The sequence below is a fragment of the Bemisia tabaci genome, chromosome 4, assembly GCF_918797505.1.
Source record: "Bemisia tabaci chromosome 4, PGI_BMITA_v3".
Classification (NCBI taxonomy): Eukaryota; Metazoa; Arthropoda; class Insecta; order Hemiptera; family Aleyrodidae; genus Bemisia; species Bemisia tabaci.
Window position 1 is genome coordinate 29,195,448 of NC_092796.1, and position 17,807 is coordinate 29,213,254.

Here is a 17,807-nt window from a genome sequence, read left to right on the forward strand (position 1 = left end):
TTATTACCGAATACCGATTAATTTACTTCAGCCGAATCTCAAATGAACTTATTTACGTTAAAAGGAACTATGTGCATAGGGATTGCATGTAACATAGTTCTTTTTAGCATAAACAGGTATTATTAGACTCACGCGTTTCAAACGTTCGGGTCCCGCTGACTGATTGATCGAATTTCTGTTTGAGAAAGGGATAAAGAACGCATCGGGGTCGCCAGTTTTGTCCCCTCAAGTTATCAGTGATGAAATAACGATGGTTTCGAAAGAGGCTGAAATGACAGAAATAACCTGAGGAATAAGAGGGATTGAGTGTAGAGAGTGATCGAATTGCGTTGTTTTCTCTTCGCTGGAAAGGCTCTTTGTGTGATGAGTAAAGTTAAAATCAGGTGGAATAATTTTGAACGGCTGACTATCTTTTCCGCACAAACTACATTAGTGGTAATTTTCCCGATTATCGTTGCCACACAAAATCATTTTCGCTCAGATAATTTTCTATATTATGTGGCAACGTCGAGAAAAAGATGAGGCATATTTGAGAAAAATTAGTGAACAAAGATTGAAAAAATTATTGATGTTGCCAGATGTTTAAGATCTGATTTGTGCGAAAATGATGTTGTGCGGTAACGATAATCTGAAAAATTACCACAAATGTACTTTGTGCGGAAAAGATATTCTGCCTTTTGAACAAGTTGTCTCAGGTTCGAATCCCGGTCAGGGTGACACAATTTGATGGTCTCGGATCTTGTCGTTTTGGAAGGACATGGATGTTTTCTCTCTCTGTCTTTCACCTATCCTTCTTCCTCTCTCTTCAATTTCGTCTATTGGATCCTGGTCGGCGAAAGTGGACCTTAACCGGCTAAAAAAATGTTTTAAACAAATTAAATGGAAGGTAAATCAAGGACTCAAAATCCTAAAATTAAGAGAAGATAAAAGCACAATTTTTGATGCCATTGAATCTGAAGACTGGGGTTCCATGTTATTAGTAACAAAATACATAACAAAAATAAACGAAAGTTAAAAATATAAATTAAAAAACAGAGGAGGCCCTTTAGTATGAGGAAGCTTAAGTTTAAGCCAAATTCCCGAATTAAATGTAAATAAAAAAATTCCCATCGACCGAGGGCCTCCCAGATGTCTGGGTTTCCCGAAATAGAGCATATAGTCTGCGAGGATGCCTTTTATGCCACTGGGAGCATTCAAAGAATATTTCCTGCCAAAAAATCCCAGAAATGTGCAATCTAAAGGGACTTTAACGGTTTGAATTTCATAGCTCATAGAGCCTGGAAAAAGCTGCAAAAAAATTCTAAGTCTAAACATGACTAATCGAACTCAAGTTCCGGAAACTGCAAATGACGATTGGTTCTGCATCGCCGTCAAAGAACGGTTAACGAATAAACGGGAGTCTTACATATTTATATCGGGGTAACTGATTATCCCATTTCCTTATCCTGGGTACGTGATCCTAAGCAAAGGACGAAACCTGACTTAGCAGGAATTGGACAATGTTGACGAATGAAGGTGAGAAGTTAGTATTTTCCTCGCAATCTTGTTTGAAAATAGGAGAGATATTGAGATCTGGCAACGTCATGCCGGTGCATCGTTGAGAGGAAATTAAGTAAGCCCGTGACAGTGGCTCAAGCCCAACTGATTTTCTTCGCGGCCTCCAAGAACTACAGTTAAGTCATGATAAAATTTATAAACGGAAAAGCAATTGAGCTCTCTCGAGGAGACAGAACATTGCTCAATAACTGCTATGATTTAGCAGCCAAGTTAAAATCTAGTCGACCGAATTGAAAAAAAAAAATTTAAATCAATTACGAAGAGTTTCTTCACGAGCAGAAAAAAAATTTGACTCATATGGAACATCACAAAATAGTAGGACGAAATGAACGAGGACAAGCATGTGACAAACTACTAGAATTTTCACTTTTAATGTCAAGAATTCCATCATGGAGCAACGTTCGATGATAGACATGAACCTGGCAGATTATGAGCCTTGAATTTAATTGACAGTTTAAAAATCAATCATAAAAACAATGAGCCATTAATTATCTTGACTTTCTTTCACAATTAATATGCGAGAAAGTGTGAAATAGGTCAGGAAGGAGGACACTTCTCCACTGCAAACCGCTCTACAAGGCAAGGTAGCAGCCGCGCGCGCGCCATCAGCCATGAAGCAAGACTCAGACTGGGAAGGAAATGAAGAAAGACAAGTAAGACAGTCTGTACTCAGTAATTATTCTGATTGTTTCAAGACAGAACCACCACCAGCCACGCACCTTCAGAATTTTCTTAGAAACTACCGTAGAAAAGCTGTTTTTGTGGTTTTTCACGCCTAGGTATTCGAACAGTCGTAATGGAAAGAAACGAGTAATAATAAAAGTCTTAAAATTACATACACGCGATGGTTGAATACAATTATTGCTCTGAATCTGCTATCAAAAATGGCTCATTATAAGTGTAACTCTTTTATCTAAATAATACAGATCCACCAGCACCATACTTGCTGGCCCGAAGCAGTGTTGATTCAAGGACTCTCTTCAAACAGTTATTTTCTTTAAAAATCTGGTCTAATATTAACTACTACTTATGAGTTCTCGGACCACTTGAATTATCATTTTTTTTTTTTTTCTCTTTTTTTGTGCAAAATGAGCCCTATTCATACCTTATAATACACCGATTTATATATAGTAATTGTCGCGCTACCTTGAAACTTGTTTTTCCTACTCACGTCCTTATTCGTCTTTGCACCTTAAATATGACCCTTAATATTTCTAGAAAACCATTTACAAACTGTGTAAGAGAAACGCTCCTGATCGCATTTTGAAAAAGAAAAAAACACGACAAAATTAGTTAAGAGTGGTTTCAAATTCAACCAGTGGTAAATTTTCTCCTAAAAATATTTCGCGTATGAAAATAGTCTTAACATTTAGTCTTGCGCGGAGGTTTAAAACTTCAAGCCTAATTTTCTCGGTTCAAACTTTACACGAGTTGATGCGCTTCTGTTATAACATTAGGGCGTATAACGATCTCAGCATGAGCCCCACAAAGCATGAATGTATATGTAAAACGGGGCTCACGTAGAAATTGAGGTACGCCCTTACGTCAGGGGGGCTACAATAATCTGCCCATGCAACGTTTGTTCTGCGGAGCTTGGGCATTGAAGTATCATATTTGGCCGAATATTTTACGTCGTTTTCAACTTTTCAAGTAGAGCTTTTTCAGCTTGGAGGAAATGGTCATTGTCCTCTCGAAGAGTCCTTCACGGCTCGTTGCACCAACTGCTATCGTTCTTACAATGCGCGCCAACCCTGTCGTGCTAAGGAGGAACGCCGTATGAGCCTTCAGACGTTGCCAAGTTTCCTCCGATAAAAATCAAATTTACCGGGAAAATTCTGAAAATTATTTTCCAAAATTTTCAGACAATTTTGTACACAATTTAATCTAAAATATCTGAAAATTTCAAAGAAAAATATGCACGAATGTTGTCAAAAAACATGTTTTATCAAGGAAAATTTGGCAACGCTCGAATGTTCATACGGCGTTCTTCCTGAGCACAGCAGTATGGCACTCACAGTTAACTTGACACTTATTTAATAAGAAATGATGTGCAAAAATGCAAATCAGTTCAATAATTAGTTGTTGTTAGGCGGTTCGGAGAATTAATTTCTCACGTGAAAAAATCGAGTACTGAACCATTCCCTCTCAGAAACTAGATAGCTCTCTCAGCTATACACTTCATTAAGTGTTTTCCTGGGTTCACACGCAAGATAAACTGACTTTCTTGGGTCATCTGTACTGTCCCAAGGATGACCATCAAGAGGACAATATGTCTACGTATGTGAACTTTAAAGTATGACTGTTTTATTCCTCAGTTTATCGCTCACATCCGAGCAAGAACGGGGATTTTGACGATTGTGGGATAGTGATAGGAGCTGTACAATCTGCATATTTTCTCAGTTGCTGTAATTATCGGGTAATAGCTACTCAGTTACCCAGCCCTACGGTTCCCTATCATCAAACTCCACTCTCCGACAAATTAGCTGTTATGTTCTTCGATGTCTGCAGGCTAAGCAGAGAATGAACCTCTCCGTTTATGAACCTCCATATGAATGTTTTCCAAAATGGAACATGAAATGACGAATCTCTCAAACTCTTATGAATTATCGAGCCAGCCAGGTTAATTGACTTTAAGGCCTATACATCTGACTCTGTGTCATTTTGTCCCCGGTTCGAATCTCGGAATTGGCGTCGGGTTTTTGACGGAATTGACGTGTGGATCTGTAAAAATAGATTCCGATCACCTCTAATCCCTTATAAAATTTAAAGATCCTAGAGCGTGAATGTGCTTATCATTTGGTGTTCACAAGGACAATCAATAGGATCTATATTTGTCTGTAACTTCCTACGGGAATGGACCAGCAGAAAAAAGGCAAGCAAAATAATCCACTGGTTCTTGTTTCTTGGTTGGAAAAAATTGCGTGGGCGTGGAGAAAGTTTCTGGTTCAACGGTCAACGCGATCAAAGCAAAATTATTTTCTTTGTCCCTCTGCTATTTTGAGAATCTCTGAATACGGTCTTTTACCGCCCCCTAGTAAAAATATATCGTCCCTGGTTGTCGATTTTTCTTCCCTGGGGACACAACACCCTTTCCGACCAATCGAGAACCAGAATTTAATCATGAAAATTTTTCGTGGAATTTTAATAAATTTTGAAACTGACTCTTTGTATTCCTATTTCCCTTCAATTATGAAATTAATGATATGTCTTCTGATTTCATTACTATGTCACGACCAAATTCAAATATTGCAACAAAATATAATACAGGACAGAATAAAATAGAATAGAATATAGAACAGAATTATATAATTATAAAATTTTCAATTAAGGGTAGATTTCGGCCTCTCTAAGAATGTTTTTAAGACGCAAAGTAGTCATTATGAGGACAGGCTCACATGCTCGAAGTGATGTATGTTTACATATAAGAACAGTGAATCCGCAAAAACGCGTAACTCCTTTTTATTGTTTGAAAGTCTCCGCTGCAATATATATTTTCTCAAAGAAGCTCGAACTCGCAGAATTGTTTGAAATTCGTCATTCATAGCAGTAAAATAAAAGAATTTTTATGGAAATGACGTTCAGTATTTATCAACCTAAAACCGCCGTAAAACGCGGTACAATTTTTGCACTTTCACCGTTTAGTTGATATCTGCCACGAAAAAGAAAAAAGATTATAAGCGTGCCTATAAGCGCATGATTTAGAGAACGTGACTGTAAGTGACCGTAATGAATGACAAAAATTTGCCTCCGTCATTTTCATGAAAAACACCTGAAATTAAGCGGAACTCAACCCACTCCAATCCGACTTGGACGCATATAAATCAAAAGGAACTATATCCACTCTGACATGAGCCCTGAGATCCCTAAAAATACACGCTTGGTGGGGCTCATGTCGTCACCTTCCAGGCAAAGTATCACAAGCGCCATGCGACGTTTAAAAATTTCCGCCGCCATTTTATTTGTTTACAGAGAAATTGTTCAACGAAGCTGTCCGAAAATTTCACTGAATTTTCTTTGTGCTGCCGATAAAATTTAGTGAAATTTCCAAACAGATTCAACCAACAATTTCTCAGTAAAGAAATAAAATGGCGGCGGAAATTTTTAAACGTCGCATGGCGCTTGTGATACTTTGCCTGGAAGGTGACGATGTCACGATGGATATAGTTCATTTTGATTTAAATACGTCTAATTCACGGTCTTTCTTATCTGACATTCAATACCCTCTTATAGCTTTGTCCCTGCGTATGCCCAACATGTTCACTTGTTCCTGTAATTCAACGCTGTTGAAACTTTGACATGTTGAACTTTTACGAGCTTTGGCGCGGAGCATTGATGTTAATAACGTCTCGATGGTCTTGCCCTTGACTCGTTGTATTCGGTCGTTACCAGGGATCTCCGTTCACCAATGCTCGTAATAATGCAACAATTTTTGTTGTTGATGAGATGATCGATTACGCCCGAGAGCTGGACAAACAAGTATTGTCTGCATAATATTAAAAAAAATATGCAGTGTCAGATTTGCGCGCAATTCATGAACAATTTAAAAATGGGCTTCTTCTCAAAAGTAAATTGCAAGCGTCAGAATTGCGCACAAGAATCTGTGAGCCTTTAGAAACATTGATCGCCGCACCGTCCGTGTCGAATTGAGATTCAAAAACATGTTGAGCAAGGAAGTATGTTTTGAGAATAATGGGTGGGAGGTTTTAAGTACGTAAAACAATAAGTATTTAGTGAGGGCCAGAGGAAGTTTTCATGCCCTTTTTTAACGGAGACTTTTTTTTAAACAATATTATCGGTGACTCGTATCAGAGGAGAGGGAGCAATGAGAGCATGTGTGCGAAAAAAAGCTCAACTTCTTGTTCTATTGAATAAATTGCGCTTTTAATGACTAATTTAATCTAATTTAGCTATCGTTATCTTCACGAGCGACAAGTTTAAAATTACTGTTTATCATGTGGACTAGAAAAAAATGTCTTACTCATGGGTTGAGTTTTTTATATATTCAACGCATTTTCCGTAAAATTTCAATCGGAAAACATGTCTTTTAGAAGTCTGATTTACATTTTTTTAAACAAACATTGACATCATATGTTTGGACGTTTGTGCGAACTGATATTAATCAAAATTAATCATGTATTGTTTCAAACTATGTTTTTTGCTAAATCCTGACGATGGCTTGGTCCGAAAAGCTTCGTCTAATAAATCCTTCAATTTCAAGTTAATGTAAGTGAACATTTCATTTTAACCCATAGCACTGGCTACCCAACAAACCAAAAATTAAACAAAGTGCTACTACCATAATGTTATATACCAACACTTTCACTGGAAGAAAAAACACATTGGATCTAGATCCCAGACTCTTAAAAACATTGACAAGAAAAAGTACTCTTGATTCAATCAGAATCTAGCTTAAATCAAGAACCAAGCCTCTTAATTTAAGCGGATTTCGTTTTGATTCAATCAAAAATCCGATTGAATCAAGAGTACTTTTTCTTGTCGATGTTTTTAGGAGTCTGGACTCTAGATCCAATGTGTTTTTTTTTTCAGTGTTCAATAATCTAATTTTCACTTTTTAAAGTGGTCAATGGTAAGTTCCGAATACTGATAAAGCAATAAACACCATTTAGAATCCTACCTAGCATTTGGTTGCGTATCTTCCTGAAGATCATGTTGCCGGTCACTCGTAAGAGGGCGCCAGGTTTGTGCGAATTCTCCGGACCTCCGAGGGGTCCACGCCGGGTTTGGGTAACAGATAACCGCGGATCACGTAAAAATCATGCCAGCACAATAAATCGATCCCGACCGACAAAAACCCCTGATTAGCATTTCAACCGCGATCATTAGCGGATGGCCCGGTCACGATGCGCACAATAAACAGAATTAAGGCCAACCTGCACCAAGCACAGTGCTAATGACCCAGCGGTGCGACCGTTCTCTCGGCGAAGGCAACCTGCGGTCGGGCCTTTTTTAACTCACGAACTGCACTATTTACACATATTTCACGAGGAAAGTGAAGTTGAGAGGTCCGCTCATTCAATCGAAATTGAGGTGAGATAACGAAGAGTAGATCGAGTGAGGTGAGGAGTGGTTCTTGCTCTTGTTGCACACACGATGGAGTGGATCAGTGGGTCGTGTTTTGACGCGGAAGCCGCTTGCGCTATCAGCTCATATGGTCACAAGTTTCGCTGCGAGGTGCAACTTAATTGACCGTTGGGTGTCAATAAGATCGCCGCTGTGCTCTGTCGCTTCAACGTGGGAGCCCTGCACTGCCCGGGAATTTCAATTCTACTCACTGTTATGGGATTCTAAGTCAAACACCACTCCAAACACGTTTCGCTCACCACAGATCAGAACTTTAGATAGCGGTGCTATGCGGAACGTTTGAGCATTGAATAAAAATGCAGATTTATGCTCCCAACTGAGTACGCTTGCTGCCGTGGTAACCGGAAGATTCCATGGCGATGAGGAACTTGCCAAGACTCCACATCTCAATTAAAGTTCCTCTGAGGTGAAATGATTGAACCGAACTTGTGTTAACCCATCGACAAGAACGGATTTATTGGAAGTTCAAGAAAAGCGCGTGTTTTGAGTCGATGCGGAGTGCCGTTGGTGAATATGTGTCAAAACTTGTTTCTTCCAAATGTATGACTCTTGTTTCACATTAGATAACGCAGTTTTCGGTCGGCCACCTTAGGCTACAATTTAGCACGGTAAATGACTTAAAAAGTGCCGATTTCTCTCTCTCTCATTTCGTTTTTTTATCTTGAGCAAAAGTCGATGGCTTGATATAAAAGCAGTTTTATCTAATTTATCCACTCTTGCCGTTCAAAAGTTCGTTGTCGTTCTGGGGTTACAATTTGCGAGGAAAGGCCGGAAAATTTAAAAATTTCCTTTTCTTCTGCTGTTCCTTCTTTTGGAAAGAAAAATGATAACAGCTCGAGGTTTGAACAAAGTTTCGCTCGATGTATCCACACCTTTCGCTCAAAAGTTCATCCATCCACACTTTCCGCTTAAAACCTCAGCCATCTACACCTTTCATCGAAAAGGTCATCGCATGATGTGGCTCAGTCGGTCACTAAAATTTTTTCGGCCTCCGAAAATGGAAAAACGTCGATGGATCGATAATCGAAACTACCGTCCGCCTAATTCAACGACACTTCGTTTCGAAATATCGGTTCCCGCCAAAATCGCGTTTCCGAATTTGCCGGCGACGAGCGGGGTCCGAGGGCGGGAGGGGCAGGGTAGGGAACGAAACGACCGCGTCGTTATCGAATAATCGACCAATCGAATATTTGAAATATCGAATAATCGTCGTAATAATCAACGTCAATTACGCGAAAGCGTCAGCGATGGATTTCACACATGGTTCGTATTATCCGGGATCCGCAAGGCGCGATTTTCAACGTGAGGTGGCGAGACGCAAGCGCGAGCACGATCACTGATCATGAGAGAATGAGCTGGTTGCTGGTCGTCGGGCGTAAGAGTGCTGTGAGCGGCGGGTTCCGGTCCCCCCCTCCCCCCGCCAACGCCCCCCAGGACCCCCGGTCGCTCTTCCCGTCGCTTCACGCGCTGTCTCTGTCCCTCCCGTTGTCCCCCGGGCCCCGGGCAATTGCTGCTAATCATTGCACCAAGCGAAGTGGCAACTTTCAGCAGCTGTCGCGCTTCGTTGCAACATTTTTCGAGCTTTCGCGAGCCGAGACAGGCTGATTTTTAATTTGGTTTTTTTTTAAGCTCGCTTTTGGATTTGGGCTGGTTTTTGGATCGGGTTCGAAGAAAACGTCGGAAGGGCTGGAATGGAGCCTTGGCAGGATTTGAAAATTCGAAATAAATTCTTAATCCTATCTTTCATTTATTCGTAACAACGCATTTTTTGGTTGGTTTCTAGAAAAAAATTTAATTTTCAATTGAGACATGATGTTGCAAATCTTTATCGATGTTTCCTCTTATGAAACGATGATTCCCAAAATTTTGAAATTTTAAGGAATTAATTTGGGATTATATGTTTTTACGGAAGCTGCAGCACAACGACTTTCGTTACGCGACGTTATCGACGTTATCGAGGTTGGAAAATATTCCCTCGGATGTATCGTTTTCACTAGAAAACTGTCTTGCAATCCTGATAGAAAGTTTTGCCGATTTTTTATCCGATCAAAGGCTAAAACTAGTATACTCCGAGAATATTGACACTGATCAGTCATATCCTTGTAGAAAAATGAATATTTTGCGTCAATTTTGCAACCTTGAAATGTAGATACGTTCCTTTGTCTGGGAAATGACAAATTAAAGGGGCGAGAATCAGAAGGGTTCATTGCACTGTACTGTTGCGAAGTTTCATTGAAAAATATATGCATGCTCTGAGACACGTTAGAATTTTTAATTTCCAAATAAATGTTCTAAGACTTCCTTAAGGTTCGACGATATGCACCCGTTTGCTACCAGAAAATAAGTTGTCGTGTGAAATTTTGAAACGTTGCTATGAATTAAATCTGCTCTGGCTCTCACTCCTTCAATTAATGAGGATATTGCCCCTGAAAGTTCTGCAACAGAACGACACATCAATAAAGTTGCAATCTGCACGAACGTATGACTAGAATAAAAAAGGACGTGATTTTCCTGAGAGCATTGAATTAAGTAATCCGTCTAGGGTTAAAATTCACTTCGAAGAGCTGTTCTCATTTCTGCTGGGAGCTGAGCAAAAATCGGAGAGAAGTCTATTTGGATGCATTTCTGCCAAACGGAACTATGTGCATTATGACGTGAGCCCTGTTATGCATATTTTTTATGAGTCTCGGGGCTCATGCCTTAATGCACTTAGTTCAGTTTGGCAGAAAAACGTCCATTTTGCACTCCGTGTGTTCCATCTTTGAGTCTAAGAAGACGGAGTCCATGAGTACAGAACAATCGGATTCCAAAATTTGTGTGTGAAGTAAGATTATACAGTGCCTTCCAAAATTCTATAAAATACATGTTAACATTTTCGCATTAATTTTGGATCAGTTAAAGTTATATTTAAACTGTTAAAGCCCAATTTTAATCAGTATCAAAATTTAAAATTGCGGATCAGTATGCATCCTCTATGATTTTCAAACTTTCCCTCCAACCCTCACATTTACACAGGAAAAGGGGAGGAAGAAAATAAAATATTATTCATATTTTAGCTGCTGGGGAATCAAAAGAAATGTTTCGCTGTGAGACATGCCTTATTTTGACCAAAATAAAAAAAAAATTGTGAGTATAATACTGTTCCATCTGCATCGTCTAAACAATATATCAGGTTCCTGGTTCTCTAAATATTTGCAACAGTATACCTGCGGCGAAAAAATTACAGGTTCTGGCAAAAAAATCGGGTTCGAATTTCCTAGACGTGGAACACACCGCAGTATCATCAAGACAGTGAGTTTTTGGTCTATCCTCTTAAAATGAAGGCGCACTTAGCACGTTACTTCTGGCATTCTTACTGACACGAGCGATAGAGGTCAGTAGGGTATAAATATCTCTTCGTCTCATTGCCAGCGGCATCCTTTATCTCTAGAAACTGCCTAGAAAAGGAGGCGTAGGAGTTGACGTTATCTATGGTTGCTGCGACTACCGGGATTTCTGTATTAAAACAGAAATCTTTCGCGCTAAGTTTTCCAAAAACTTCTTTTGAAAATCTATAACATTCAGCAAATCATACCTTATGGATTTGAATTAAATATTTGTGTCAATTTGATTGAGGAATCAAACACATTTTGGAATAATGGAGGCACGATCTGAAAATTCGTGAAAAAATCGGCTGGTTAGCCAGAAATTCGATTCTCTGAACGATGTGATAAATCGCATGATCGTTTGACTAGTTGTAGAGCCGCTTTTGAGACATAAATTAAGGCTAAAAAGGAATTGTTAGAAGAACTATACTCCAAATAATTTTACAATATGCAGCAGCACAACGCGATGTGATTCCTGTAGTCATCCGAAATGCTCCAGATTAACGGAAACTAATTGTGAGCTAGAGATATCGCACTCCCAAGCTTTATTGCACACGGTAATTTTCACAAGTAGCCTTTATGGTTTACAAGATTTTAAATGTTCTCCTTCCTCATGCTCACTATTTCAAATTACAATTTTTCTTTTCCTTGCAGCTCCAAAACAAGGATTCCGGATGCTTATACAACATGTGCGTATCAAGCTGTCTCTTTTGCTGTTTCAGAACAGAGTAGAATTTTCACATTGCTGTGCGAGTTCCTAAGCGCTCAAGAGTTCTTGCATAAATGCCTATACGACGAGCTAGTTTAAGAGAGCAGACGTCTTTTTTTGAATAACTCCGTCAAATGCATTCCGTTTTAGAACAATCGCGGCACGACAACACTAATCTAATCCAAACGACATTTCATGCCCTAATAAATTTTATCTGGTCTTTAAAAGCAGCGCTGAAAAGTTCTTAGGGAATCACGACCAACCTTTATTCAAATGCAGAAAGGAGCACAACACGATTGCTTAATCGGACTCCCCCTCCTCCATAAGAATATTCTTGCTGCACGTCCTGAGAGTTATGGGTATACTTTTTGATCCGATATGCAGAAATGCATGGACCTGGCATGGAGAAAAGTCCAGGTGCATGTTTTGTCTATCATTCCATAGTCATCTCCCGCGCCCAAGGTCATGATTCTCATGACCGACCTTCGTGTTAAAGCGTAAAGGTTTGTTTTACGCTTGCGAGCATTTATTGGCGCAAATTCACACCAACACACTGACCTAGAGGCTGCGAGATCGCCACTCCCTTTCCAATTCAAAAGTAAAGCAGGACTACAGTTTTTCGCATCTTCGACACAAATTTGTCTGCTATTTCATGGCGAGGATGCGCAGAACATCATATAACAACAATAACAACATATTTTACAATCTTAAATATAAATTGGACGTATCTCCGTCAAACGGAACTATATGCATTTTAACGTGAGCCCTGTTCTGCATATATTCTTGTGGGTCTCATGGCTCATGTCTTAATGCACATAGTTCCGTTTGGCAGAAATACGTCCAATTGAACTGAGACTCAAACGAAAATCGACTGCGATGTTTCAGACGTCCGTAATATTATACTCATTAATCAAGAGAGTTCATGGGCCTTGGCGAAAGGTTGAGGGCAGCATTTTGGCAGTGATAACACACACACCGTTAAATGAAAGCACGGGCTATCTGTAATATGGCGTGAACTTTCGATTGCATAAGACTAAATCATTACCAAGGGTCTCGTTGCCACCCAAACAGCATTTTTTCGGCAAGCGCCGCGCCGCGCCGTCCAGACAAGGCGGGCGGTCCGGAATCTAAACAGACGTAATTACATACGATCATAAATTTAAATGAAATTGAACTTCGGTTATCCGTATCTGGTTTTGTTTATCTTCCCGCAATTGACGTTATATTTAGAGAAAAAAATTCTGTAGGGTTAACAACTTCTGAATATTTTCGCTCTGACTTTATCTGTTCTTGATCGTGATTACGCACACGGAGCTTTCTTTGCGGAAGTAAATTGACGGTGAAAGTCGCAAAACACTCGTCTCGATTGATGATGATGCCAAATTCATTTTCAAATTTCATTTTTTGTGATAAATAAAAAAAAAAAGAAAAAAACGAACATTATTTCTCCGATCTTTTCCTGATTTTTCACCTGCACGGATAGACTATTCTGCAAAACGTTTCGACAAAAACGTTCGTTTATTCTTCTTTTAAAAAAGTGAAAAATAGCCGAAATTTTGAGACGCCATAATCCAGATACGTGTTTAGTGACTTTTGCGATTAAAATGTTAACGACTAGGAGTCCTTTGAGTTTTCCTCCCGTAAAAAGGGTGACGCCCTGCATATCGAAATTCTTAAAACTTCTAATCCGTGATAAAATTTCAGTCTCATGCCTAACTTAACTTCTAACACGACTGGTATAAGTTTTCATTTTACTCGGCGGTTTCATTTTATGGAGGGGCAGACTGGCTAGAGAGACTTGGAGGCGATTGCCTCACAAGAATCTGCTGCCATTTTCCTCGAGACTTTTACTAAATTTTCCATGATAGTATTATTTTTGAATTCTCTTCAGTCTCCTCAAGACCCCAAAGTTCCTAAAATGTGTAACTGACAGATCTATGAGGGCATCTGAAGCCTTAAAATGTGGATGTACAGAAGGAAGACCCAGGAGGATGTTCCTAGAGCCTCAGAGGTGATGAACGCCCCCCCCCCCCCCCCCAAGACCATAGAATAACATTTGTAGAAGTGTGTTAGCAGTATCTTGAGGGCCTCAAAAGCGACAAAAGGGCCCCGAGAAATCATAACTACAACATTAAAATTTATTGACGCAGTCTATGTGACACCAGCGAGAATGAAGGAAGTTCAATGGTCTCAAAATGAAAAAATTCAGCGGTATTTGCGGTTACACTGAAGGAGATTCAAACTTATTACAACATCAAGTAGTAACAGAGGGACCCCTAAATTCTCAAAAGCGACAGAGGGGCCTTCCCAGGAATCATATAACTCCCATATTTGTAAGAATCATTTGGGCCTGCGAGACATTAAAAAAGATAAATGGGATCCCATGCGGTCTAATGTAAGAGCAATGTATTGCAAGCTGTGCTGCTGTTTGAGCGGCAGGTAAAGTAGGAAAATTGTAATAGAGCAAGTAAACGATGCGTAACAGAGAGAAGTAAAATTATTAAGTCGCGTACAACAATGAATAAAGTAGGTGAACGTGGCCGAAATGCTGCGGGCAACAATTACTGCTCCCAAGCCGCACACATTGCCTATCAAGATATTGAAGGCGAAGTGAGTGAGAAAAAATGTGAGTGAAGACGACAGCCGGTTCCGATCGATTGATTCAGAAATAAACCGATGGATCTTGGTATTGTATTCTATGAAATGCTGCGAGGACTTGAAAAAATGATGTTGACTAGCTGTTCTTCAAAAAAATAAAATGGAAAAGTAGATATTAAAACACCGCAAAGAAGACGTACATGGTTTGATAGTTGCAGCTGTCGATATGCAATGGCCAGACACATCAATCCCAGGCTTATACGTATTTTTGAATGCTCCTAAAATTTTGATAACAAATCTTAATGAGTTGGGAAAACAATCAGAATATGTCGGAGACTTGAATGCAGTGTAGAAAAGTAAACCATTGCATGACGCGACGATCACGTATTCAGCCAGTCTAGTTGGCCATGACAGGCAGCCATGGTGTAAAACATTATATTTTCCAACATCTCGTTTAGTCGGAAAACAAAGAGGAAATGTTGGATATTTTTTAAGTAAACAATTCATGACGTGACAACTTCTCATTCGTCGTGTCTAACTGACCACGATAGCAATGGTGAAAATCATTTTCTTTATGATCGTGGCCGAATTGGGTGAGCAACTATCATTACTTCCAAGCCGCTCACATTGCCTATCGAGATTTTGAAGGCAAATTGGTCGGAACAAGTTAGAAACAATATAAGTATATTATCAAGCCGCTACAGTCTATGTACGAACCGATTAATCTTCCCGAAATGCGGCGAGCAACTATTACTGCTCCCAAGCCGCTTACATTGCCTATCGAGATTTTGAAGGCGAACTGGTCGGAACGAGTGAGAAACAGTATGAGTGAATTATTAGGCCCACTGCCCCACTGGAAAAAAACACATTGGATCTAGAGTCCAGACTCTTAAAAACATCGACAAGAAAAAATACTCTTGATTCAATCGGATTTTTGCTTAAATCAAGAACCAAGCCTCTTAATTTGAGCGAGTATTTAGTAGTAGCTTAATTTTAAGAGTATTTTTTCTTGTCAATGTTTTCAAGAGTCTGGACTCTAGATCCAATGTGTTTTTTTTCCAGAGCCGCTAATGCCATGCAAGACTTACTTGGCTCCAACTCTCTCGAGTCTTCGAACTTCTTACAGGCGGGCTTGCCCAGAATTTTGGCTTAAAAAATAGAAAATAAATTACCGCGTAATCTACACTCACTTTCTGCTTTCAGAATATTAAATTAAAAGGTTTCGTGACCCATTAAAAGTTGTGAGCGGTGGCGTGGCGTGCTTTGCGATCCATCGATATTTCCCCCTTTGAAGCTGTGGTAAATAATCGATTATTAAGGTGTTCGCTGCAAACACTCTGTTTATCGATACTTTTCCATATGTTTAAATGACCGATCAATCGATATATCGCAAAGCACGCCACACCACTGGTTACGAGACTTGGTAATTGTGCTGTTTCCACAAACAGGAACTAACCAACAACCCATAAAGCTCGTCATCGATCTTAATGTGTTGTTGGTTAGTTGGTTAGCAACCCGTATCATCGATATTTCCCGCGGAAAGTGCAATATTCATACTATCCACTTACATAAACTCTTCCATTACCTCAAATCACCATAATGCCTCCACTTACTTTCAGCATGAATGGGAGAGTGGCACTTGATTGGATTGTCAAGCCGACCGAAGTTGGACATCAAATCAAAATCTGGCCACGCAAGGAAGCGCGTCTTCCTGACCTTGCCATTGAGCAGGGACTATGGACATGCCTGTGGTGTGGACAGCCGGCCGGCGCGCCTGCGCACAGCGGATCCAGTCAATAGAAGAGGTCGAACAAAATTTGGAAACTTTAAACACTTTTAACTCCGTTCATATAAAAAGTTGAGGTTCTATAAGTGGTTCCATTGGTTTTCCCGTGAAATTTTCTCCTAGAATTACATCTATAATATTAAAATGTGACGAAATAAACGTCAAAATTTGCAGTTATAGTAAAAAATTTAAAGTTCGATCTTTCTGATTGACTCGATCTACTGTGCGGTGCGGCGTATAATGGACGTGGTCAGGTGGCGTTAAGAGCTGATCTCACTTCTCACCCGCGCCGCGGCAACCAGAGCGGATTTTGTCCGCGTGTCGCACAATCGGATTCGCACAAATTCTATTAACTGCCTTCAAAGCCCCAAGGGCACCGCGCGATGTGGAGACTCATTCTATATAGTGTGCTTTGCTTTGGTCTTGATGGTATCCGAAGTATCTTTCAGTACGCACAACGTAGGGATTTGAATTACATCAGGACCCGGAAATTTTTGCCCCTCACGCCCTATTCTTCCTATTTGAAGCTTTATAAAGGGTCAGTTGCGATTGTCCCAGAATTTCGTTTTTATTCGTAGCTTTTCGACGTGACTACATTAAAACGTTGCAAAATTTCCGCTTACAAATTGTGCTTTTATGAGTAAACTTCTAGGTATTTTTAACTGAAAGTTTCACTGATTTTCCTTACGGTTACATGAGAAAATCTGTAAAATTTTAGCAAAAAATCACAAAGTCATGTTATAGTACACAACTGCATTTTTTGAATCGACTAGGCAACCAGGAAATAGAGTTGCGTTCTTTCGTCTGGTAAACGATGTCTTTATTCTTCGATGAACAAGAAAGAATAAAATCTGCTGCCAATCTAGGCGATTATTTCTACGTCCTGTATCAACGGACATCGACCGCGGTGAATGGTGTCATCCTCCACGTTTTCCAAAACTCATTATTTCTGCTGTCAATGTCAAATGTGGCGCTTCATTTTTGAAATGTCTCATTATTTTGGGATTTACTACAAGTACATTTTTGAACATACTATTCATGGCGATTCAAGCTATCTCTGGTGACTTAGGCTGCAGACAAGTTCAAAATTATAATCCTCTATTAGATTTAAATACCTACAGTGGCCAAAGTGTTTCTATTTGCGTCGAACTTTGAAGAAGTTTGGATATTAGTAAAAACTAATGTTGAATGAAGATTTTCGGTTCGTCGTTTTTTTACTCAAAAACCAAGAAATTTAAAAAAAAAAAATAAATAAATAAAACAAGTTGAACTGCAAATGAGTATTCTGGTGTCAGAAGCAGATAAAACTGTGCACGATTTATTTAATGTCAACCACTCGAGTCTCAGTACGTCAGAACCTGTCACAATAAAGTACTCTCTACACTATAAATTTTAACGTCACAGAATCATACGAAATTATATTTTTCTACTTTCAGCCACCGCAGTAAAGTAAGTAACCGCTGTTTTATTATATCATTATAAATTCGTTAATATTATGATATTAACACGTAGCTAAAAATTTTGAAAATCAATTTATTGTAATTCTTTTATTCTTCTTTGAATTTTATAAGTATTGGTTCCACCCTTATTTCCATCAAGCTATGGTGTAGAAAGTTAGCCTTTTTGGCTTCAATATTCAATAAGCTAATATTTTTATAAATGTGTTTGCAGTCTTACGGTTTTTATCTTC

At 39.3% G+C, this 17,807-nt stretch overlaps 1 protein-coding gene across 2 annotated transcripts in view; it reads right to left on the reverse strand.

Annotated features, from left to right (window-relative positions):
* The window catches only part of LOC109036802 (organic cation transporter protein), a 108,995-nt gene that overhangs the window by 32,677 nt on the left and 58,511 nt on the right, over window positions 1-17,807 (reverse strand). The window contains exon 1 of one of the 2 annotated variants that reach the window (XM_072299657.1): window positions 7,193-9,000. The exons of the other annotated variant lie outside the window; for it this stretch is intronic. Coding sequence (XP_072155758.1) covers window positions 7,193-7,226 — 34 coding nt within the window. The 5' untranslated portion in view covers window positions 7,227-9,000. Of the gene's footprint in view, window positions 1-7,192; window positions 9,001-17,807 lie in introns of those variants that run through there. 2 annotated transcript variants of the gene reach the window in all.